A 25575-nucleotide genomic window follows, 5' to 3' on the forward strand; every position below is an offset into this window, starting at 1 on the left:
ATCCCAAGCCTTTCTTAAACGTCAAGGTGCTAATTCAGACAGGTTTCCTCCTCAAATCCAGGAATCCTGAATATAAACGACCCTAACTTTATATACAAAAGTTCTACAATCCCTTTTCAATGCCTATGCAAATTCAGACCAGATATAGATTGAAGTCAGCTGGCTCTTTTTCCATCCCGTCTGTCCAGCTCTAAATTTAGAAGCACCCAGTAATATTCCTCCTGTTAACCTTTTCTGCCATGAAAAAGGCAACTTATATCTCACATGCCTTTCCTAAATTCATCTTCACTTGCAGAAGGTGAAAAATAAATAATAATAATAAAAAAAATTATAAGGACCCTAATCTCACCTCTTAAAAACAAAGCCAATTTTTTCCCAAACACCAGCCAGTTTTCTTTGTGACACTTCCATGACCAAAGAACTGCCTCAGACACTCCCTAGTATCCTTGTATGGAGCCAAAATATTGCCTAACTATCACAACAGGGCTTCCTGCAGTTTCCTCCACAGCGCATGAAAGAGACCAGTACTGGTGGAAAGGGTCAAGAACAGGACAGTTACCTATTTCCAAACAGTAAGTTAAGACACTATTAACTGATTCTGTCCTATGCCTCACTTCTAGTGACCTCTGTCAGCCTAACAAATCAGGACTAGCAGAAGACAGGCAGGGAGGCTGCACCATCCTTGACTCTCAGATATAGAATCAGTGGAGAAGATCCAGGAGGAGAAGACAGTGGTGGCAGCAGTGAAGGTCACCTAATAAGTGGCTAGGAACCACAAATACAGCCCTCTAGAGCGATCAAATCACAACAAACCTGTTTGTCCCAATCTTCAAATAATCCCTTATACAACAGGCTGGGTACTTAAACACAGCAAGACCATGAGCCTACACCTCACATCACAGTCATGATAAATATCAGCATTTAATAAAAAGCAATGTATGTTACAATTACTATTCAACACAGAACTACTTTTTTTTACAACAATAAATAAAAGTAAAGCTCCTTCCTACAGTACTTGTATTTCTATGTTATTTCCACAATAAGCATTACAGAAGTACTTCTTTAACCCAGTCATTCTGGTAGTCTGAACACCCAACTTCCTCAAACCACTTTTCATTTTCAAATTCAACCTTCAGTAAGAGAACTTCTACATCATGCCTATAACATGATGTGCACTTACTTTCTGGTAATGAAACACAACTGAATTTTTAGACAGAATAACATAGTTCAAATTAGACAACCATGAAAGCTGCATTTTTTCCCCTACTATTTAGCTTCAAACTAATGGTGAAATCATTAATTGTGATTTCTACTTATTCTACAACTTCCATAAGAAAAACCTCTGAAGAGATCAGCATCAGAGTTCTTGGGTTTTAAGCAAGGAACTAAAAGTAATTAACTCAATAGAATAAGAATGTATGGATATTTTAACACCACTATTACCAAAAAAAATAGCATTAATGTAGCACTGCACCTCATTTGTATCAATTGCAATAGCTTTACAGTGAGTCTGCTAATATCTAATCTCTATAATGACAAGTGACACACAGTTTTCTATCTTCTGATTAATAAGCACGCATTCCTAAAACTTGCTAGGGGTGAGATTCTTCATCTTTCTTCTTTAAGCTTAAATGAATAGTGATATTCAGACAATACTATATGCTAAGTATGTTCAAAGCCTTTCAACTCAAAGAAATATGAACATACACAAATTTTGAGCAACCTGCTGTTTGTTCCACTTTGATTTCTAGTAAATTAAGTAATCGGAAAAAAAAAAAAAAGACATCTTTCATTGCAGTATTACAGATGACTGACTCAAATCTTTTGCATATACCATATATCTGACCACTGCACACATGTTTTTTTTATATGTTAAAAGGAATTGATACTGCTGGGTTTATCTATTTTGATTAGCAATAATTACAAAAATAGTTAACTAACAGCACACCCAGTTTTATAAGCTGTAAATAGAAAAGGAGGAAGTGTGTTATGTGGTAAAAAAGAGAAAGTCAGAATCTCTTCTAAAGAAGTACTGAAGTCAGTATTCGCGCATAAATCCTATTAAAGAAAGGAGGAGTTCTTCCTGAGAAAAACCACAATTTGAACTGTTATATCACCTGAATGTGGATGAAGGTATGGGTGAAAGCTTTTTTCTTCTTTTTCATTACCCTGCATCCCAACCGTTGATTTTAAAGGCATCACTCAGTGCCTCTTTAGCTGCCTTTCCCCCCAGCCCCGCAATGATCAGTAGTAGTCATATTGGTATATTAGCTGGAAACTTCCAGCAGGTCAAGACTGAGTGACACTGGATTCTGTGCTGCTACGCAGCAAGCGATACTTTTAGTGGAACAGTTAAAGAGGAAGGCAAATACTACATGTAGTATATGAAAATAAACACACTTTGAGAAGAATATCTGTAACAATAATCATGACTTGTTGCCTCCCAATTACAAGATCATTCTCTACGTACAGCAGACCACAAACAAACTTGAGGAAAGATTTGAAGTAATGGCCTTAGAAAGATTAGGTGAGGTGACTACTGAGTTGGACTGGGAATCTTTTCAAGCTATAGCAGGTGAGAAGAACAAGGACGTTTGTGGGAAAACTCAAACAGGAGAAGAAAAGCCTTCAAGGTTAAAGATACGGAGCTCAGCTTTGGCCACTTAAGTCTATTCAGAAAGCTTAAATCTTGAACTCCAAAAAAAAAAAAAAAAAAAGCATTAAAATGGCTGGCATTCCTGCACAAACATCTCTGGCTCATGTTAATACTGGGCCAGCACTCAAGGCCAAAGTCTTGCCATTCCACACAGTACTGTGTGAAAGTAAGGACTAGTAAGCATTTGAGCCATGAGCAGGAACATCTCTTAATTATGCTTTGTTCACACAAAAGTAGACAGGAAAACAGCAGCTGCAATTCTATTTCTCATAAGCACCAAGTTCATAAGCAGCTCACAAACAGTACTTCCCCTTACTCCCAGTGTTCCCAAAGGCTTCAAACTGACTCAGAAAAATAAATGAAAATGCTTGCAAATTGCAAAATTTCCCATCCATTGAAGGTATTTTCAGCACCAGTGTTGCAAACTCAATTCTATTTTCTAAGGACTTGTTATTTTAAAATACTTCAGAGATATTTGATCTCTTCTATTTTTAAAAGACCATCCAATAGTCTTGTCAGCAAATTACTTCAGAGAAAGAAAGTAAAGGAAAGGAGATCCAACACTGGAATATTACCTGCCATCTGGAGGAGCTTAACAAATTATACAGATTGGTGGTATTTGAGCCCAGAGCTCCATCACTTAAAAACCGTGTCCATCCACATGTAGTCAGTAAGTTCCAGCTGGTCACAGGAACACCACAAAGAAATGTTAAAATATCAACAAGAGACTATTTTAGACCTAAGTTTCTTATATCCTACAGAACCCTACTGTTTCACTATTAACATAAAGTACTAACATTAAGGTGGAAAATACTGAGGGACATTGTAGATAACTATATATCTGCACCTTTTTATCATTAAATAGCTGTTTGGGGACTGTATTTTGTCTAAAACAGGCAGGATCTGACAAAGTCACAGCATTTCTTTCATTTATCTTTTTAATTTCTTTCTGTGTAAGACAATAAAAGAGTTGCCTGATCTGTATAAATAGAAGCACATGTATATTTCTTCTTACTAAAACATACATATGGGATTGGCACTTAAATACGAAAAAAGTAAAAATTTTACAAGAAGAAAATGATCTACAAATTTCAGAATTTATTCATTTTCATATTACCTATATTACTTTTAAAAAGGAAAACATTTTGAAAGGTACCAAAAAATTGTCCACCGATTGCATATAAAAAAATTAAACTACATACAAGACTCCTACCATTTTCACTATGGCCAGGTCTCCACCTTTTCCTACGTCACTGCATGAACATAGTATAACTGTGAATATATAAGCAACTCCATGCTACATTTCAGTGGCTTCAGTTCGTTCTCCTCTAGCTTTCAAGAGCTGCACATTCAATCTAGATGCTGAAAAAAAAAAATCTTTTACTGCAGTAAACCTACAACAAAGGTGTCCTTAAAGGAAAATAGTGTAAGCGGCAGGCAAAGACAAGAGAAGAGAAAGTAAAATTTTTTAATTATTGGAAGGTTTTTTTCATACTTGTGGCAATTAGCACATATAAACATAGCTGCACTGTGTGTTATTCTATGCCATTTATGGAAGGAAGCAGATATGAAGCTAACTGTTGTAAATGTCTTAAGATGAAAATGCCATAGATTCAGATATGCCTAAATACCTCTGCTACATGATCATTTTATTCTTTTCAAGAGCAAGTGAAAAATAATTCTTTACCATGCAATAACTATTTTTGCCATGTGTTGCGCACATGTATTCTATTTCCAGCACACATTACCACCAAGCACATGAGATCAGATTATTTTTGCCAGTAGGTTTTCTCAGCTAAGGATATAAATGGCAAAGCAGGCTCAGTTCCCTCACCAAGAAAGAAACCAGGTGCCACAGGCACATAGTACACCAGTGTAAGGGGTTAGTTAGCTCATACTGTGCACTGTGACAACCTGCCTCAGAGAACTGTGAAGAAAACCACTGGTCTTTCTTCACAAATCAAGATACCAAATACCCACAGACATGACAGGAGTATTTCAAATGGAGGTGACTACTCAATTTGACTTAATACTTATGGAAGAGATCTGGACCTTAGACACCACAGGGAAAGTCAAAAGTTCAAAAGTATGTAATAGAAGTTAAAAGAATTAAGTTCCTGTCATAGTTTAGCCCCAGCCAGCAACTAAGCACCACGCAGCCACTTGCTCACTCCCCCTACCCCAATGGGATAGGGGAGAGAATCGGAGGAGTAAGAGTGAGAAACACCCCTGGGTTGAGATAAAGAACAGTTTAATAATTGAAATAAAGTTAAATAGTAATGATAATAATAACAATATAGTAATGATAATAACAATAATAATATACAAAGCAAGTGATGCACAATGCAATCGCTCACCACCCATCGACCGATACCCAGACAGTTCCCAAGCAGCGATCGCTGCTCCCCGGCCAAGCCCCCCCCCAGTTTATATACTGAGCATGACGTCATATGGTATGGAATAGCCCTTTGGTCAGTTTGGATCAACTATTCTGGCTGTGCCCCCTCCCAATTTCTTGTGTACCTGGCAGAGCATGGGAAGTCCTTGACTAGCATAAGCAGTACTTAGCAACAACTAAAAACATGAGCGTGTTATCAACATTCTTCCCATACTAAATCCAAAGCACAGCACTATGCCTGCTACTAGGAAGAAAATTAACTCTATCCCAGCCGAAACCAGGACAGTTCCTCATCTAAGCATAAATGCATTTGCCAGCAGTGTCCTGGGTAATAGAGGCCTAGCCAAAAATTATCCTTATCAATTTAGTATTAACAGGCCTAATCGATAATCTGTATCTTTCCATTAAAGTGATCTTCACCTGGTGTTAGCCACTTTAAAACCACAGAGTGTTTAACCATTTTATATAGAGCTTAGATGAGTGACTGTAACTTCTGACAAAAAATTGATCCATACGTATGCCCGGAAACTGTAGCAAAAGCTCTAGCCAACATCTGAAACTAAGCTTGCAGCTTTTGAGAAGATGTAGGAGAGTCTATGACAGACATGAAATTTACACATAATAAAGATTTGATTGCTTTCTTTTAACCAGGATTTGAAGAATGTGAAAAGAGTGAGAATTACGTGAACTAAAATAGCCACCCTCCTGCATAATCATGTTAAAATGGGTCTGGTATCATGTTGGAGTCAACCAAACTGCTCAACACCCCTACTGGCCTGTTATCATCACCAAAACACGAACAACTTGATATTACTAAAAGACAGAATTCTGTCTAATAAAGTCCTCTGTGTTTTCTGTGCAGAAAGTAAAATTCCATTTCAAAATATGTAAAGCTGTTTTGGGAATCTAAAATGTATTTATTACAGAGATGTACAAGCAGCTTGGAAAGACAGTTGAAGTTCCTGAATTGTCTTTATGCAGGTTAGGTACTAATGCAACTTTCAAGAGATTTGAAAAAAAGAAATTAAATATCTTCACTCTTACATACAGAGAACTTTTTCTCCATCTGAAGCTTTGAAATATAAGACTTATAGCAAAAGCACATTGCTGACACAGACCTATAAAGGCTGCCAGCCAAACAACACTTTGTAATTTAGGAATGTATCTCAAACTGGTAACCTAATACCTATTACTCTAAGGTGCTGCAATTCCAGACTCCAGTAAAAAACAGCAACTGTCCACAAGTAAAGCAGTGAGAATAACAATCCCCATAAGGCATCTCTCAAAGTTTGCACAAACTGCCAACCATGAAGGGCTAGAAGTACAGAAAGAATCTTTCTCCAAAACCTGTATTTCTACCTAAATAGCACTAAAAATACTTTTGGATTAAAAATAGCTAAAGAGCACCTCACTAAGTACTGAGTTCTTAGTTAGAGTTCACCACTGCACTCTGAAAATAGAATGGGAAAAAAAGAATAACCCTCCAGGGCTGCAACACCTGTTGGAACAGGCTTAACATGACTTCAAGCATCCCACTAGCAAAGTCAAAAAAGAGTACAGTAATATTATAGTAATGTTGGTATTCATTACTATAGAGGACATTTTTGGAGCTATCCCAGCTAACAACTCAAGATTTAATTGCTGTTGTCATACAAAACCATAGCTTTGTACTAGGTTTGACACTGGCTGGCAGGTCAGCCCCCACCTCAGTTCCTTGCTCACTCCCCACCAGCAGGATGGAGAAGAGAAATGGAACAGCAAAAGTGAGGGGTGGGGTGGGGCAAGAAAAACCTCATGGGCTGAGGTAAAGGCATTTTAATAAGTACAGGGGAGGGGGGCAGGGAAAGAAGAAAACAAATGATGCAAAAGCAGTCATCCACCACCAGCAGACTGATGCCTCGTCAGTCCCAAGCAAGGTCTACTTCGGAAAAACTCCCCAGTTTTACTACTGAGCACAACATCATATGTTATGGAGTATTCCCTTGCTCAATTCAAGTCAGCTGTGCCAGCGGTGTCCCCTCCCAGCATTTTGCCCACCCTCAGCTGACTCACTGGCAGAGTGAGAAGCAGAGGGCACCTGGATGCTGTACAAGCACTGTTCAGTGACATCCAAAACACTGGTATCTTTATCAACACTGGTTTGGTCACCATTCTAACACACAGCACCATAAAGGCTGCCTTCAAGAAAATCAACTCCATCCCAGCCATACCCAGCACAAGTTGTTAAAGTAAGACCACTTGTACTCAAAGCATTTGTTAGCACATAGGTCAACCACAGGTGAAACAATCCAAATACTTCAAAATATGTACAATGAGCTACAGAAAACTGATACACACAAGGATATCAGAGAACTGACCTGCCCTGTGACTTCAAAGAGCCTAAAGATACCAGTGAAGACTGCACAGATATTCCTGTAGCTTTAGATATTAAACCAACAGTTACCTAGCTCTAGTACACCTGCAGGAATCTACACAGACTATAGTTTGCTTAAAGATGACAAATTATGCCATATTAAGGATTTTCCTGCACAGGAGAATCTCAAGCATACCGAGACGACTTTGGTCACTTCCATGGAAACAAAGACTTTAGATACAGCATCCTCTCCACGAGTCTACCCTACCAAATCAAAGATTTCAGCAGCACTGAATCTTGCAGTCCTCAGATTTCAATACACACACAGAGACACCAGAACTGGTCCCGTGATGGTTATGCAAGTTTCCAGCTAAGTCTTTTTTACCATAGTGAAGTTCATCTGCACATCTCTGTATTACACACGTCGGTAATTATAAAAATTTCTTACATGGTGTCATGTATACCGACAGTCATCTAATTACAAGCTTCAATGATACAAGATACAAAATGGGAAAAAAAAAAAGGCTGATGCATTTAAGCAAGTAGCTGTACACGAAGTTCAGCACAACTCCTAAGCAATCCTAAGCAGTACCACAAGGACTATATTCCAAAAGTCAAATCCAACTGTAACAAGCATATGAAATGTGGGAATTCATCTACACAGGTAACCCAGAAAAAGTGGTTTTGTATAAACCTGATAGAAATACATAGAATATATTGTTAAAACCACAATTAACTGCATTGCAGTTGTAGTAGATACATAATATAGCTATTGAAGATGTATTTCCAAACCATACAAGCTCCAATAAGCCAGTTACATCACCAAAGATATTTGTGGATGAAACCTTAAAGAAGTGTATTAAAAAAGATGACAAATACAGAGCAAAACTATTTCTGATTATTCTCTAAATATTGAAATAAAAATTTGGATATGTTTTATATCCAGAAAGCAGAATCTCTTTATAAGAGGAACTAGGAAAACAAATTGTCTGACTACCTAAGCATATCCACTGCAGAACACAGTTTTCCCAATATAAATGTTTGGCATCCATCTGGTATCCTTTCCATTTTAATTTAGCCTGTTCTGGTAAAATCCACTCCAGGAAAGACTCCACTATTTGAAAATTCATTATAGCACTTTAAGTAAGGTCTGCATGCACATTTCACTATTCTAGGTCTTCAAGCAAGGTGTCTTTCACTGCTTCACAATCATCTTGACAAGATGTCACTTTCATTAAAAATTCTGGGACACACCTGAAGACATTTCTCCACAGCTCCTGCTTGTGTCAAGTTTGCATACCATGTCACTACAAATTTCTACTCAGGAGACTTCTGGATCATTTCTGTAACCATCCAAAAGATCTTGAGCATTGTGTCAGTTTCAAATATCTCACAAAACTGCAGAACTTCTCCAGCTGCTCAGGATCCTATTTAATTTGCTTATGTGCAAGCTATATGGTTATATTTACACTCATTAACGAATTGACATTCAGTCATTTGGTTATAAAAGTCTTAGCTCTAAAGTTAGGCTCAAGCCCTCTATTTTCCATTAAAAAAAAGCAAGCTGCACTTCCAAAATTTTCACTCAACTTAATATAAACTAGAAGTAGGTAGGGAACTCGAAAAGGCCAAGTGTATCCCTCAGACATTTGTCTCCCTAGGTTTTCTGCACAGCTACTCAAAAGAGAGCACACCCTGGAGAACAACTCTGACTCCCATGCATGGAATCCAAAGAAATAAATTTCTCTTTTCACCAGCATATTTACGCTTTGTGACTACTTCTCCAGAATGTAATAACAAATCATTTTGTACCTAATATTTCAACTTAATAATTTTAGACATTCAATTTGATCAATTTTCCCCATGCTTTTATGATAAATTTTTTTAAGAGCTTTGGGAAAGTCATTGTTGTTTCCTCCTCTGGTTATACTAAAGAACTAACCAAATTCCACTCTCTCAGAAATATATCTTTTACCTACAATTTAATATTTTAGGTGGTTTTCACTGAAAAAATAATTTCCAGAAAATATCACATTCATTGTGCGCATTTGTTCTAACAGATTAAAAGCCAAAGACAATTCTTTAAACTGTGTAAATAGAATAATTTTAAAAATTAGATTTTTTAATCAGTAATTAAAACTTACTGTGTTCTCCAATAGCCAAAAATACACACTTTGATTCTGCTTTTATACTTCCCACACACATAAGCCAGCTGAATGACATCAAGTATTGTATAGCCCTCTGTTGCTCAAAATTAGTTCGAAAGACAGATATCCACCACGTAAAGCAATTCCATACTTCAAGTAACTGAAGTAGGTGTTGGTTTGTAGTTCCATGTGATTGTATTACAGAGTCCAGCCTTAGCTAAGAGCTCTGTCTTACACTAGTAAAGCACCAGATTGATCATTCCTGTTAAGTCACTGTCCACAAAAACATTGATTCTGCTTGGCAGGAATCACCACATAACTACAGGAGGAGGACTAATTCAGACAGATTTGGGGTTTTAGGTAAATCTTAAGTAATAGCATGGATCTCAAGTCCAAGATTACTTCAGTTCTAATGGGGAAGGAGAAAGATGAATGCTTTTATTATTGGGATAAATGAACCTTTTACATTTCCATTTTTGAATCAGATGTCACAAGCCACACTAGAAGGAATGGTCAGACGTTCTGTTTCATGAGCTTTAAAAGGCAAATCTGAAAATTACATCGATCAAGGAAAAATACTGCTAAAGAGATGGCTCTCTAGCTGGCTTTCATAATTTATCTTCCACTAATGGCCTGATCTTAAATTGGTTATTTACCAGCTTTATGCTCACAAATCACAGTGAGCTATGGTCTACAGCTCCTTCAAGACCAAAAAAGGAAGAAAAATTGCATGGAAATATCCACTACTAGCATCACAGCTGAATACAACTAATTACCGGAAACTTTTTTTAAGTTTTATGCTGTAGCAATATTAGCTATGAATAAAGTTGTCTCTACTTCCACTACAGTGTATGAAAAGCTTCAATACAGGAGAAAATACACTGTGGTTGAAAGTACTGTCAATTCAAATAGTGTTCAATCAATGGAAGAATGGAGTCTCTCTTAGAAATATACTGTTTTTATAAATTGCTCCTGGCACTAAAGGAGTTACTAAATGAAAGTTGTCATTAGAAAACTTAAAAACTAGAGGAGAGGTACACACAATAGTTCATAGACAAGTGTTTAGAGCACACGATGTAGGAATGCTTGCCAATGTGACGTCCATCTACAAGAAGGGCTGGAAGGAGGACCCGGCAAACTACAGGCCTGTCAGCCTGACCTCAGTGCCAGGAAACATTATGGAGCGGTTCATATTGAGTGAACTCAACAGGCAAGTGCAGATCAGCCAGGGGATCAGGACCAGCCAGCATGGGTTCATGAAAGGCAGGTCCTGCTTGACCAACCTCATCTCCTTTTATGACCTGGTGACCCGCTTGGTAGATGATGGAAAGGCTGTGGATGTCATTTACCTGGACTTCAGCAAAGCTTTTGACACCGTCTCCCATAATATTCTCCTTGGGAAGCTGGCAGCTCATGGCTTGGATGGGCGTAGTCTTCACTGGTTAAAAAAATGGTTGGGTGGCCGAGCCCAGAGGATTGTGGTAAATGGAGTTAAGTCCAGTTGGCAGCTGGTCATGAGCAGTGTTCCCCAGGGCTCTGTTTTGGGGCCAGCCTTGTTTAATATCTTTATCAATGATCTAGATGAGGGGATTGAGTGCACCCTCAGTAAGTTTGCAGATAACACCAAGTTGGGTGGGAGTGTCGATCTGCTGGAGGGTAGGAAGGTCCTGCAGAGGGACCTGGACAGGCTGGACTGATGGGCTGAGGCCAACTGTATGAGGTTTAACAAGGCCAAGTGTCGGGTCCTACACTTCGGTCACAACAACCCCTGCAATGCTACAGGCTTGGGGAAGAGTGGCTGGAAAGCTGCCTGGTGGAAAAGGACCTGGGGGTGTTGGTTGACAGCTGGCTGAACATCAGCCAGCAGTGTGCCCAGGTGGCCAAGAAGGCCAACAGCATCCTGGCTTGTATCACAAAGAGTGTGGCCAGCAGGAGCAAGGAGGTGATTGTCCCCCTGTACTCGGCGCTGGCGAGGCCACACCTGCAATACTGAGTCCAGTTTTGGGCCCCTCCATACAGGAAAGACACTGAGGTGCTGGAGCGTGTTCAGAGAAGGGCAACAAGGCTGGTGAAGGGTCTGGAGCACAGGCCTTATGAGGAGCAGCTGAGGGAACTGGGGTTGTTTAGCCTGGAGAAGAGGAGGCTGAGGGGAGACCTTATCACTCTCTACAACTCCCTGAAAGGAGGTTGTAGTGAGGTGGGTGTTGGGCTCTTCTCCCAAGTAGTTAGCGATAGCACAAGAGGAAATGGGCTCAAGCTGCACCAGGGGACGTTTAGATTGGATATTAGGAAAAATTTCTTCAGTGAAAGGGTAGTCAAGCATTGGAACAGACTGCCCAGAGAGGTGGTGGAGTCACCATTCCTTGAAGTGTTCAAAAAACGGGCAGACGTCACACTTCAGGACATGGTTTAGTTTAGTCTACCCTTGACTGGTTTAGTGTGGACTTGGTAGTGTAGGTTAATGGTTGGACTGGATGATCTTAAAGGTCTTTTCCAACCTAAATGATTCTATGATTTTATGATTCTAAGAGAGAGACATCTGAACAGATGTCCTGCACAAGTCTGATGAAAAGAATCTTGCATCTCAAGTAAGGCATGGAAGAAAGAACCAAGCAGCTACAGATTTAGTTTCTTCTGTTGAAGTTAATCAACTTTAGCTTCTGCACAGTACTAATTACACAGTACTGGTCACTACTCACTCAACTGGAGAGTAAGCTCCTGACTACTTTTATTTGAATTATTTATTTTGATTATATGCAAGTTCCTCTGACAGTTTAGATAAGTACATCCTCAATTTCATAGTTCCTCAAGAATAAAGGTCTTGCCTCAGTGTTATTTTGGGAAATCCATGGTAACTGGATGTGATGGGTTAACTTTGGCTGGCTGTCAGGTACCCACCAAGCCCCTCTCTCACTTCCCCTGCTCAGTAAGATGGGGGAAAAAATACAATGAAAAGCTTGTGGACCAAGATAAGGACAGGGATATCACTCACTAGTTACCATCATGGGCAGAAGAGACTCGACTTAGGAAAGATAAGATTTGGCAATTAAAAATAAGAGTTGGATAGTGAGAAACAAAAACAAAACTAAAAACATCTTCCCCCATGCTCCCTTCTTTTCTGGCTCAACTTCACTACTAACTCTTCTACCTCTTTCCTTGCTGCTGAGCAGCACAGGGAGGATGGGGAATGGGGGCTGCAGTAAGACCATAACACTTCGTCTCTGCCACTCCTTCCTCCTCACACTTTTCCCCTGCTCCAGCACAGGGTCCCTCCCATGGGATACAGTCCTTCACAAACTGCTCTAACGTGGGTCCCTCCCATGGGCAGCAGTTCTTCAAGAACTGTTTCAGCATGGGTCCCTTCTATGGGGTACAGTCCTTCAGAAACAGACTGCTCTAGTGCAGGTCCCCCATGAGCCTCACCTGCCAGAAAACCTGCTCCTGCATAGGCTACTCTCCATAGGCCACAACCCTTGCCAGGAACCCGCTCCTGAGAGGGCTCTTCATGGGCTGCACCCTCCTTCAGAGCATGTCCATCTGCTCCAGCGTGGGCTTCTCCATGAGCTGCAGTGTAGATAACTGCTCCAGAGTAGTCTTCCATGGGCTGCAGGGGGACAATCTGCTTCACCATGGTCTTCTCCATGGGCTGCAGGGGAATCTCTGCTCTGGCACTTGGAGCACCTATTCCCCTTTCTTCTTACTTGCCTTAGTGTCTACAGGGCTGTTTCTCTCACATTTTTTCTCACTCCTCTCTCTCACAGCTGCTGTACATGGTTTTTTACCCTTTCTAAAATATGCTATCACAGAGATGCCCACCAGCATCACTGACAGGTTCAGCTTTGAGCAGCCATGGGTCCATTTTGGAGCTGGCTGGAGGTTGCTGTGTCCAACACACAGACAGCTCCTGGTCTCTTCTCACAGAGGCCAGCCCCTGCTACCAAAACCTTGCCAAGTAAACCAAATACACTGGTTTAAAAACTCTATTCCCAACTACAGAATAACTTTAAGAAAGCTGAATCCATAAAAATAATTTAAAAAAAAACAACCCTTTCCTAGAATTTTCTCAAGTCAGGCATTGTAATCACCAATAAGAAGGCAGACAAGTGACTGTTAGCTGAAAGTTTCATAGCTGATTAGAGCTGATTTAAAGACTGCACTGCTGTTGACAGTCCCACCTAACTTTCTACCCCATTTGTTGTGCCTGCCTCCTCAACAGGAATGGATCACTCTTTTGGAGAAAAAGAAAATTAACATGGTTATATTCTCATATTCTTATTGAAAAACTTCCTGGAAACCTCCCATTTGTATTTTTTCTGCAGCTAAAAGTTGTATGTATATGTATCTATTTTTGCTGCATAAACTAAGCATGCAGCTATTTACTGTGCCACCACATGTGCTGCATTAACTGCAAGTAATTTTATTTGCTAATTTCCCAGTACCTTGTTCTACAATTAGCCACAAGGTTAAAGTAAACATGGGCAGAATAATATGCATCAAATAACATGCTGAATTCATCTGAACTGCATTCCAATACTAGAATCATGTAAGTGATCAATTAGGAACACAGCAGCTCTGCCGTACTTAAGTCCAAGAACAAACTTTTGTTTAAGATCTCAAAAATCCACGGTCATTCTAATTTATTCTGAAATTCAGTAAGCCTCCTCAGGGTAGAAGACAGAGGAACATCTGGAGCTATCTGACTGAGGTACCTCCAAAAGAAAGACATTTAAACCAGTTTTTCTTATTGGGATTTTTTTTCTGTATAGGCTAGGGGATCAAACCACAATCCTAACTACACTCTTTATTGGCTCAGTCGTTCAACATGTGCTCTAGAAAATCATGACAGCTATTAGTTCTTCCACAGAAACAACATCAGAAACAAAATTAAGAAGTAAAATAACCAATGTCAGACAAATGCAAGCTGTAGACTCCAAACTCAGATTACTATGCACACACTCACAAGACATAGCTGTCACATGGCTGACCAACCTGCCGGTTTTCACATAGCTCATGTTGCTTTAGGGGAAATGCAACTGTCATTGAGCCTAGTAGTCTACAAGCAGCTGGCATCAGTTTGAATCTGAACCTTGGTGAAAGCCTGGAATGAAAAGAGAGGAAAGAAGCTGGCTACAGTCTATCTCTGAAGGCATTTATTTTGGGGAATGAAATGTGTGTACAGCAACAAAAATATTCAGAAGACACTAAAATGTTTTCATGTATGACCTAAATCCTCAGAAGGGAACTCAGAAGTAGAGTAATACATGAACTCTTTTCTCAGTGCCTGTGGAAGAGCTGGAATCTGGAGGACAAAAATATGCTCTGGGAAAATAAACCCTCTCTCCTTGCTTGTTTAACAGAGACTGGAGGGAAAAAGGAGACTGTATCCACCATCCACAGTAATACTTCCCTAATACTCTTCCTAGTTCTACAAAAATAAGAGTAGGTCAAGTATTTGAGAGCTATTATGGAACTCTTTTCCTCCTTTTTTCAATTCAATCCACATCAAAACCTCATAAATGAAGAAGTCATCAAGGATCTGCTCTACCAGGTTTGTCTGCTTCATAAACTTCTGCCAGAAAAAACTACACCAGCTGGAAATGGCAGCCGGGAACCACACAACATACAGCCAATTCAGCTGTGCTGGAAACAAAACTCTGATGTAGACAAGTTATGCCAACAGGAAAAGCATTTGTGTTGGCTTTACTCACACCACAGACCCAAATGATGAATTTTTGCTTGCAGAAAGATTACTTCTGCTTTTCCAAGAGGGGGCTTTATTGGCCAAGCTACAGTGACTTTTAGGTCAAAGTGGTTTGAAGAGCTCCAATACCCAAATTTTTCCGATTGTCTTGAAAGCCGGTTACAACAAAATATAAGTATCCATATTCTACTATGTCTCAAAGACTTCTGAAATAAGGTCTCCAAAGAACAACATTTTTTCAAATCTGTCAACTGAAAATTGCCCCAAAGTGCTCTTTCTTTGTGTGCACACATACACAAAGCAAATAACTCATCGATCTCACAACCTCTATTTCAATTAGTGCAGTCCACTTTGGCGAAGCAATACTGAAAAGCCTGTTCGTAACAATTGTACTTGAAACACGGTCGCCAAAAAAATCTCAAGAAGTTAGAGGTTCTTGACCCTGGAAGCTCTCCTTCTAACTCTCCCATGCAAACAGAAATCCAAAAGCGGTCTGCTCCTCTAGGGAATCATAGAATTTCATTCTCCTCCCATATGAGATGGCAGAATTTTTTCTGCTCATCAACAGAGGGTGGATGGATGCAGGGAAACTGACAACAACTCATTTGTGGACTTTCAGGAAAAAAACAATCTCTGATTGGACTGGGACAGTCAGAGTTAAGCAACTGACCTGGCTGGCCAGGCACCAGAGGAAGGAAAATAAAACAGTGACTACTCTCAACTATAAAACAGTAGCATGGGGTTTTATTTATTAGTGTGAGCTGTAAACTGAACCAACGGACTATGGGATAATAAGTTACTGCCCGAGACAAACACATGAGGAATAACTTTTTTTTTTAAAATACATACAAGTGCCTTTTTGACAGGACATGAGAAGAGGGTTGGAGGAACATGACAGTCCTAAGGGAAACAACAGTACAAGGAACAGCAGGTGGAAAGAAGGAAAGAAAAGAATATAAAAGGAGTCTGTTTAATTACTGTTACCATCAACAAATAAAACTGTTTAAAAAGAAAAGAATATTACCTGATCTCAAATACCAATGGTTTGTAATTGCAAAACATAACATAATCCCCATTTCACAAAACACATAGACAAGGGGGCGGTGGGAGGGCAGGAAAAAAAGGAAAGGAGAAGACTTGGAATCATGCAGCAAGCTTCAACTTGCCAAAACAACATTTCCAAATGCAAAATTCTGTAATAACTGAAAGTTCTATAAATATTATTTTGCCTTTTATTCAAAGCCTTAGGAAACTGAACAACAAAAGCTTTAAGGTGCAGTATTAGGTTGTTCAACTCTTCAAACCACAAACATTATCAAACACCATCTGAAAACCAAAAAAAAATAGCTCTCGGGGAATGGATTTTATTTTAACTTCTTTCAGACCTCACGTAGTTTTAAGATCAGAAGAAGCTGTAAGATTGTCTGCCAGAATACAGTGCCACTCCAAAATAAGGTTTTGCAACGACTTGCGGACAGTCCTTCCTCCCTTCCTCACAATACTGCATCTCCCAACAGTACTATGCACACACACTTCCAGAAATTTTTTGAAGATGAAAAATCCTGAAAATCTGCTCACAAAACTACCTGAGCAATATCACCAATATACATGTTAAAATTACATTAATAATGAAAAATTAAGCTATTCAAACTGCCTATGTAAATGTAATTCAGCCCCTTGTGTGAACACAGCATAGCTCTCAATTACTTGATCACAGACTTTTTACCCATGGGACACCTGCCTTATCCCAAGCACAGACTGTGCCTTCCTCCAGGATGGAACGCTGCCAGGAAATAAAGATTCCTGCACACTCACCTGCCCTGGTTGCAGAACTGGGCAGGCACACAGTGTAGGCTTACATACCTTACATACCAAGGACTGGTCATACATGTTCCCTCCAGAAAGGCCAATATTTTATTTATTTGGTTTTAGACAGAAAGAAAGGGCCCAAGAAGTGACTCAGAGCCAGAGCACTTCTGATGGAAGCACAGCAAGGCCTCACAGACATAATGCATCCTTAACCCCAGCCAAGCTCTTCTTTGACATCTAGGTGCCCTTTTGATCAGCGCTAGAGCATTAGAGAAGAACTTTCCATACCCATGGATGTATAGAGCATAAGAAGGAAGACAAAAAGAAAACAGTAGTAAAAGATTCAAAGCGAATCTTTATGCAGATATGAAAGGAGATGATTGCTTGCACATCTCTATATTTTTTTGTACAATTCCTTTTTTTATTTTCCCCTCCCATTTCACCATGTGAATATTCCATAATTTGGAATCATACTCAAATCCACATCAGTCATCAACAGACTTTAAATCCTTCAATCACCCACACTGTCATTTTGTGAAAAAAAGTCATGTTTTGTGGACTAGCCCTTAGAAGGAAATAAGACACTTGACTTGTGGCTTTCACAGATTTTTGTTGATAGCTGAGGAATGTCAAGATTTAAGGATCTTGGATTTCATTCCACACATAAAAGGGAATTACATTCTAGGACAAAGTTTCTCAATCTGCGGTCAGTAAAACATCAGATGTCCAAAAAATCATCATAAAAGTGTATTTTTAAAAACATACATTCCCACACATGCAAGTAAGAAAACATAACTGAGGAAATACAAAAAGTAAAACAAATGTTCAAAGTTTAGCCTAACTGAATTGCACTGTAACGCATAAGAAAATGTGACAACGTTTCACAAGATGATCCTTGCATTTTTTAAGGAAACTAAGTGTTCTTGAAACAACACACTGCCCTTTACGATTTAAGTTTGAAACCACTTTCTTCTGTTCTACTGAGTTTCCTGAGTAAGTCCTCTCCAGAAAATGCCTTGTTACATGCAGTATGTTCCTCCCTTCATCCTACTTCCCTAAGCCATTACCTGTTTTCTCCATATCCTGCTATGCTTTCTCTAGTTTCATACCCCTCAAAGTCATCTATAGAAGCAACCCATCCAGCCACTGAGCTCTTTCTGCCTATTTTCGTTGACAAACTCTGCCTCAAGTCTTCTGGTTATCCTGAATTTCAGTTACCACCCTTGGAACATCCTGTATTTCACTGGGTCAGCTGCAGGAGTTTCCTTTCTTGGGACCCTTCTCTTACCTGTCACTTTCTTTAAAAATTACAGACACCTGGTCCACACCCTATCTCTCTCTGCTCCCTGGTTTGAGATCTGGATATAGCTATCTGGCCCTAGCCCTTCACACTCCTCTCTTCAATGCTAGTTTCCCTTCCTAATGTCCACACATAAACATCCCTGCAGCTTGTCTACAGTCAGCTGTCTGTACAAACTCTAAGTTGCCTTTCTTTAGCCAGACAAACAGGCAACAATGCCTACTTTAAATCTTAATACCAAAACAGCTCTGCAAAGTCAGCCAACAAAGAATACTGGAGAAGTACCTGGAGGATCATAAATACAATACTAATAGCACACCCGAGATCCTCTCCCCCCAGATCAGTATTTCTGCTCTCATATTTCCTATGTAACACTACCATAAAATTCATGAACATTAAATAAAAAAATTAGTTTAAAAAAAAGTTGATAACAAATCTCAAGTAACGGCCACCTTTTTACATGAAATACATAACATTTAACTTGAAAACCCATTTGCATGTGTTGCTCTGATGTTGCATTCTTCATCAGTTTAAAAGCCACTTTTTTCCTCTGAAGATTATTAGTTACTGATCTTTAAAACTTGTTGGTTTAGAACAAGATACAACCTTTAAATTAAATATGCAGATTAACACACACATATTTAACCTATTGATACATATTAGTAAATGATGACTTGATTACTCCCTTTTTTCAAGGCAATTCTTTTCCCAAGTCTTATAAGTGACAAACTGTATCTACGTGAAAAGATTTATTTAAAATTCTTTTTTGTTGCTTTTAACTCAACTAAAAGTACTTAGCTATGTCACATGTAAAAATTGGAAAAAATAATTTTCTTTTAACACTGAATTAATTATGTTACATGTGGCTAGAAAGCTTAATGACTACACAAATGATCAGAAAAGAAAGATTTTAGAACTGATCTCCTCTTTGCCGACAGTTTAATTCATATACCAGAAAGAAACTGACTGACTTCTGTTTTCAAACAGATTTAAATTAAATTTGAACAAAGTAAGAACTGGATGTGACATCTGAAAATGAGGAGACTATTCACTTGATATCACAAAAGACATGGTTGCTTCAGTTGATTTTGACATGTTGACAAATTCTGTTTCCCAGTGTTCAGTAGTTGAGAGCTTTTGTTTTCCTGAGCACTTCAGCAGGACACATGTACTGCTTAATATGTGGGTTGGAGAGTGTGCTTTTTGTTTTGGTTTGTTTTAATTTGAGAATACATTCAGTCCGCAGTAACAGTCACGTTCATAACAAATTTTAAGTATGCTTCTTTAATTAAAAGTTAATTTTAATGCGTTTAAAATATGGTTTTGATACAGCTTTCTACACAGCCTCCTTATATGGCCTTTAGTATCATTTGGTCCTCATTCAGAAGCACATACAAGACTTTCTAGGAGCTCAATTAAATAATTTTCCACCACCATGAATAAACTATTATATACTTTGAAATACTTTATGACACAGAAAGAATAAAACTGATATTTCGTTCTTGTTAGCAATTGAGGGAAATCATACAAAAATATTTTGTTTGCTACTGAGATGAATATATGCAAAAGACATGTTTCCTTGGAATCTGGGCTTTTTTTGTGCAATATTAGATACAGATTTCCAGCTTCTCAGGAAAATTAAGTTTGCATACCAGCACAGAATATCCCTGGAACTTCACTCCGGAATATAACAGTTCGTACTTTCTTATCAGATTTCAAAGCATCCACAGCTTTTGCAATCTACAGAGAAAAGGAGGAAGGGGAATAACCAAATACTTTTTTAACGTACTTAATTCCAATACTTCATCTTTATACTAAAAACTACTTTTCACTCACCATTTTTAAAAGATTTTTGTTAAGTGCATTCTTGGCATGAGATCTGTTTAATCCAAGCACCACAATTCCTGGAGGGGAAGAAAAATTGTGTCATTGTTACAATGCAGTAAAATATATATGCTCTATGTAGATTACTATTTTGAAATTATAGAAAAAGCATCATTGAGGACTGGAAAAAAAATGCTAGTGTAATCACTTAACTACTGAATTTTTGAAAGAAAATAAATTGACTTACATTTTCCAATGTTAAACATTTAAATGTTCAACAGAAATTACATTTATTTTAAGAATAAAAATATGGCCCTAACACCTTCACATGGAAACAGTGCTTAACAAAGGCTGAATGTATAATTACACAATTGCATGCACAAATGTCATGTTTGTGTGTGAAGTGTTGACATGCAATCAGGGAAGATACTTAATTGTAAAGCATATGTTTCCGTATTTAGACAGCCTGCCTTCAGAGACTTCTTGAAGCAAGCAACACTGATACAGGTAAAAGGAAGTCACAAACACAGAAAGAATGCTACCAACGGGAAATGCGAACTTTTGTTTACAAAGAAAGAAATCATATAAAAATTCTCTGCCAAGACACAAAAACTGTGCCCACTGCTTGGTACACAGCTCCAATCACACATTCACAGCTGCCTTAAGTCCAGTTAGAGATCAGTCAGTTGTCTGACTGACTGATGACGTGCATTCGTTTGAATGTTGCAGCAGAAACACCATTTGTTTGTCCTTATTCGTCCCCCTCAGTTTGACAGGCATGATTATCAAACAGGAAAATTCTGAAAAGTTTATCTTGGTAATGTCTAAGTTTACCAAGCCTACAGCAATCTTTTAGACAATTACTTCCTGAACACACTAGAACTCCCTGAATTCTAAACACCAGCACACAGTCCTATTAAATTGATCCAGCCCTGGTAAGGTCTTATCAATCAGGACTTTTTTTTTTTTTTTTTTTTTTTTTTTACTTGGAGAATGCAGGGGTAAGGGGAGAAAGACAAAGGACTAGGAAAGGGACCAGAAATGAAAGCCAAAAAGGGAGCTCTCCTGATCTCAAACAAAAATGCCCACAGTATTGCCATCAGGCTACAAGACGAAAAAAGAAATTCCAGAAACTCAGTATTTGCCTGAGTATTTACTACTTCACCATTCAGCTCTGCATGTATAATCTATGTGCAATCTATATATAATCTGGCGCTCATACCTGCCACAGGGTGCCTGTCTTGTCATCTCAGCTTCATACTTCTTTTACTTCAGGGAAACCTGTCCTCCCAAAGGACTGACCTATCAGTGCCTGAGCCCACTCCCCTTCATCTTCCTCCTCCTGCATGTATGTGCACATGCATGTACACAAGCCAAGATTAAAGAGAGCTCCTGCTCCTTCTGCAGCTACTGATTTGAAACCAAAGTCCTCCATTCACCAGCTACCACTCTCAAGACTCAAATAAAAATGGTTAAACCCAAGTAGGAGGGCATACATGCCTCTTGCTCGTTCCCAAGGTACAATCCATTGCCATGTATAGATACCCCCTAAAAGGGGAGAGGAGCCTGGCTAACCCAAACGACCTTCAATCCCTTGCTCTGTAAGCCTAAATTCCCACCTGCTCATCCCCTTGGTTGGAGGTATTTGTCTAGGACCTCCTGCAAGGGTCCTTATTTAGCACTTACACAAGAATCTGTTTATGTTCTGTTAAGCAAATGGGACAACGGTCAAATAGTGCTTCTGACTGTAGCACTTTTCTTCTACTGTCACAACTTATTCTTCAGGATTACTCCAAATTCAAATACTCCACACGTTCAATTAGGCAAAAGCAGCACCACACGTTAAAGCAACAAAAAGACACTTGACCTGGCTTTGATTTTAAACTCTAAGGCACACTGCAAATCCAATGTTTGAATAAACTAGAGATGCCATCATCCCAAAGTGTTCTTCAGTTAGGAAATAAAGTCCTTTCCAGAAGCATGTTTTTTTCAACAGCAATAATGCTTTTTTTTATTACACTTGTAGTTTTCTTCTTCTTCTCAGAGCCCAAAAACTGATGCTCCATCACCAGTACTAGCATATTCAGAAAGAAGTTCCAATTAACATTAAAGCACATTTAATATTTTTTCCTACAAAGGGATGATCCTTGAAGACAAATCACACAAGTTGATTCTTCTTAGCAGTGTGGTATCAAGTCACAAATCTACCACTTCTGCCTCCCTCTCCAGAAAAATAAACAAGTAAATACAGATTGACACCCACACAGCCATTCTATTTCTTAAATAGGAAAAAAGTATGAAGCAAGAACTGCAACACCAAAAGCATAAAAGGTTTACAAGAGAAAACTATATACTGGAGTGATGCATACAAAAAGACATTCCCTGAATTCCCATTTGAGTCAGTTTTGTTCTAATATGCCATTACTATATTACCTGGGCATCCTTAAAACAAATTCTTAGGTATTTTTAATACTTCAGTAAGATTTGGGAATTATTGCCAATGTATTAATCAGTGACCCAACTACTTAAGTACTCACTCAAAGTCACAAAACAGAAATTGAAAAATAGACTTCTTGCTTTCCAGTTGAGAATTTAAATATTTCTCCCTTCCCCAGCCCACCCCACCCCAAGAATCTCCTAGTAAAAACTGTTTAAGGTAAGTCTTCCCTGTTTTGTACATTCAACAAGATTTAAATCGCTGGTTACATGAGTGTATCAATTTTAGACGGGACAAACTTCCCTTGCCAGGGCAAAAAAGAATAACCAGGCTCCAGATAATACTGCAGAGCCCCACCAACACAATCATAAAGAAAAGAAAAAGACAAAAAAACCAGCAAAATGTTCAGACAATACTGCCACACAGGCAACCTTTCTGACAAATATTGTTAGCCATACAGAAAACCTGATTATTTTTATGCATTTTAAAATACCTTTTACACCATCATCTGAAGCATTTAATCATGGTTCATTCTTCCTAAAGCACCTTCATATAGGTGTGCTTTCCAAAATCTTTAAAAAAAAAATTGTTTGAAAAATCTATTTGTAAAAGAAAAAACAATTAAAAACTCGTCATCACATCCATCATCAAATATCAGTAGAAATAACAATAATAAAAAAATTTCAGTATCTGTATGGTATCAAAGAAGTGGCAGATATACTGAGAAGGAATAAGCATTCACATAATGCTAAACTCAGTATTAATTTCATAGTTTTTCCCAGAGTCATCTCCACATTATTTCAGAACACTCTTCAGCGAATAATGTGCATCTATTAAAAATTACATCCACATATTAAAAACTAACTTTCACCCCATTAGCTAGGCTCTCCAAGGGACTAGGATGACTCCCAGTGCTGTCTAACACAAGCAGTCATATCCCTGTGTACTGCTTGCCTAGCCAACCATCACAGGAAAAGCATATGCAAACGTACAATATGTTCTCTGCTTAGAAGTTACCTTTGTCAAAAGAGAAAGCTGCCTGTGACATAATTCTTAGCGTTTAAGAGAAAACTATATGAAAGTCATATATCATAAAAACTAAAAATGTCTTTTAGTGAGATAAAGATACATACATATATGAAAGATAGCTTAAAAATACCTGTAAATTCCCAGAAACGTCCTCATTTCACTGTGTACATTAAATTTGGGATTTGCATATAAGTAGTTCATATTGAAAGGTTCTTGTATTTTAAGAGTGATAGCAAAAATATATGATGTTATCATTATTAAAACTGCTGAGAAAGAAGATCGCAATTTTTTCTATACTGTACAAAACAGGGTGGACCAATTTAAGTGAAGTGATTAGATCACGGTTTAACAACACTTTGTATAAGCACACACGAAATCTTACTTTAAATAATTATTTTAATCTGTTTTATCTTGTACTTTTTAGTTTTCAAAAAATATTAATCCTCAATGTTTGGTAGAAGCACATTTAAACAGTTACTTACAAATAAATCCTGTCACATTAGTAATTTTGTCTGAGTTAGAACGATTCACTACATCTATATAGAAAGCACTTATGGAAATACATTCATTTCTATTAAGTATACACACTCACACAAATCATCTACCCAAATGTACTTTTTCATAACCAAAAAATCCGAATTATGCACTGAAAAATGGGGGGAGGATCAAAGAGAGCTAAGTTATTTTTAAGCTTGTCTCATTTAACTACTCAGATAAACCAAGGTAGGCAAGTTGACTTAGATATTCATTATTCTAGAATAGTTTCTTAACCAAAACAAGAATCTATGGTGAGCGTATCATGCACAATTCTGGTAGTTTCCATTGACTGCCTTACCAAAAAGTATTTATGTGCAAAATCATGCGGATGTATCCTAGGCAGTATTTTTACAAAAACAGCAATAACACTTTTCAAAATCCCTTATCTGCACCTTTTTTATCTCTAAACACCACCTAAAAATCCTTCCTACACTTCTTAAATTAGTAGATCTCATCTGCTCAGCCCTGCTTTATTTAAAGAGAGCAAACGACGGGAAAGCTTTTCCAATTTATCAGCTAGCTATCAGTTTCCAACCTCTGAACAAACAACTTCAACTGAGACCGTATTTGTGCTGCCCATGCTACATATGTTAAAATTCTAACTGATGAGGACAAAAAGCTGTCTTACATACCCTAACTGAACTAAAACCAGCTGAAAAATATAAGCACGAAGAGTCGTTCTAGTGTAAAATCTAAATTTCACAAATATTTTCATCCCATTCCAGCAAGTGACACTGCAGCACCTGAGTCAAGACTACAGAGGTATTTCTCCTAATTACATCTACAGCCTAAAAAGCAAAAGCCCTAAGTTCATTAAAATTTGTAATGAGATCACTAATGCAACTTGGCTAAACGTTCTGAAATGCCAACAGTTGTAATATATTTCAGCCCTAGTGATAATAAAATAGAATCTCACATAAAGTAAAAGGTATGTATTTAATTAAAAAATACTAATGCACTGACATTCACCTATACCCATAGAAAACCAATACTAAAAGCTTCACAAGTTGCAACATGTTGTTCAGAATACCCAGGCATTTTACAGTCACATTCTTCAAAAATCTCACATCTTCTGTATTCTAGTTCAGTTCAAATTTGGAAGGTGGAAAGTCTTGAATTAAAATTTCAATAACTAGCCCTTTCAAATACACTGTCATTTCAGTTTATGTTTAACAACTTCCCAAAAACTGTGGTATACAGAGTCACATGAAAGTGTTAGGAAGCAGGACAATTTGCTGCTTTGCCCACAGGAACAGATTTGTCCAGAGCTACAAGATACATGCCTCTACATGAGGCAGTTTCTGTCAGTTTTCCTGCCTCCCCAGCATCCTCAGCTGTAAAAGCCCCTGGACAATACATCCTTCTCCAAGTAGCACTGAATGAC

General features: G+C 38.3%; 1 protein-coding gene across 1 annotated transcript in view; it reads right to left on the reverse strand.

The window, feature by feature from the left end:
- AUH (AU RNA binding methylglutaconyl-CoA hydratase) overlaps positions 1-25575 on the reverse strand; it is a 115735-nt gene that overhangs the window by 87471 nt on the left and 2689 nt on the right. The window contains exons 2-3 of the mRNA XM_075726626.1: positions 20201-20268; positions 20017-20104 (exon numbers count right to left, since the gene is read on the reverse strand). Coding sequence (XP_075582741.1) covers positions 20017-20104; positions 20201-20268 — 156 coding nt within the window. The remainder of the gene's footprint in view (positions 1-20016; positions 20105-20200; positions 20269-25575) is intronic.

Source organism: Pelecanus crispus, chromosome Z, assembly GCF_030463565.1.
Source record: "Pelecanus crispus isolate bPelCri1 chromosome Z, bPelCri1.pri, whole genome shotgun sequence".
Taxonomy (NCBI): Eukaryota; Metazoa; Chordata; class Aves; order Pelecaniformes; family Pelecanidae; genus Pelecanus; species Pelecanus crispus.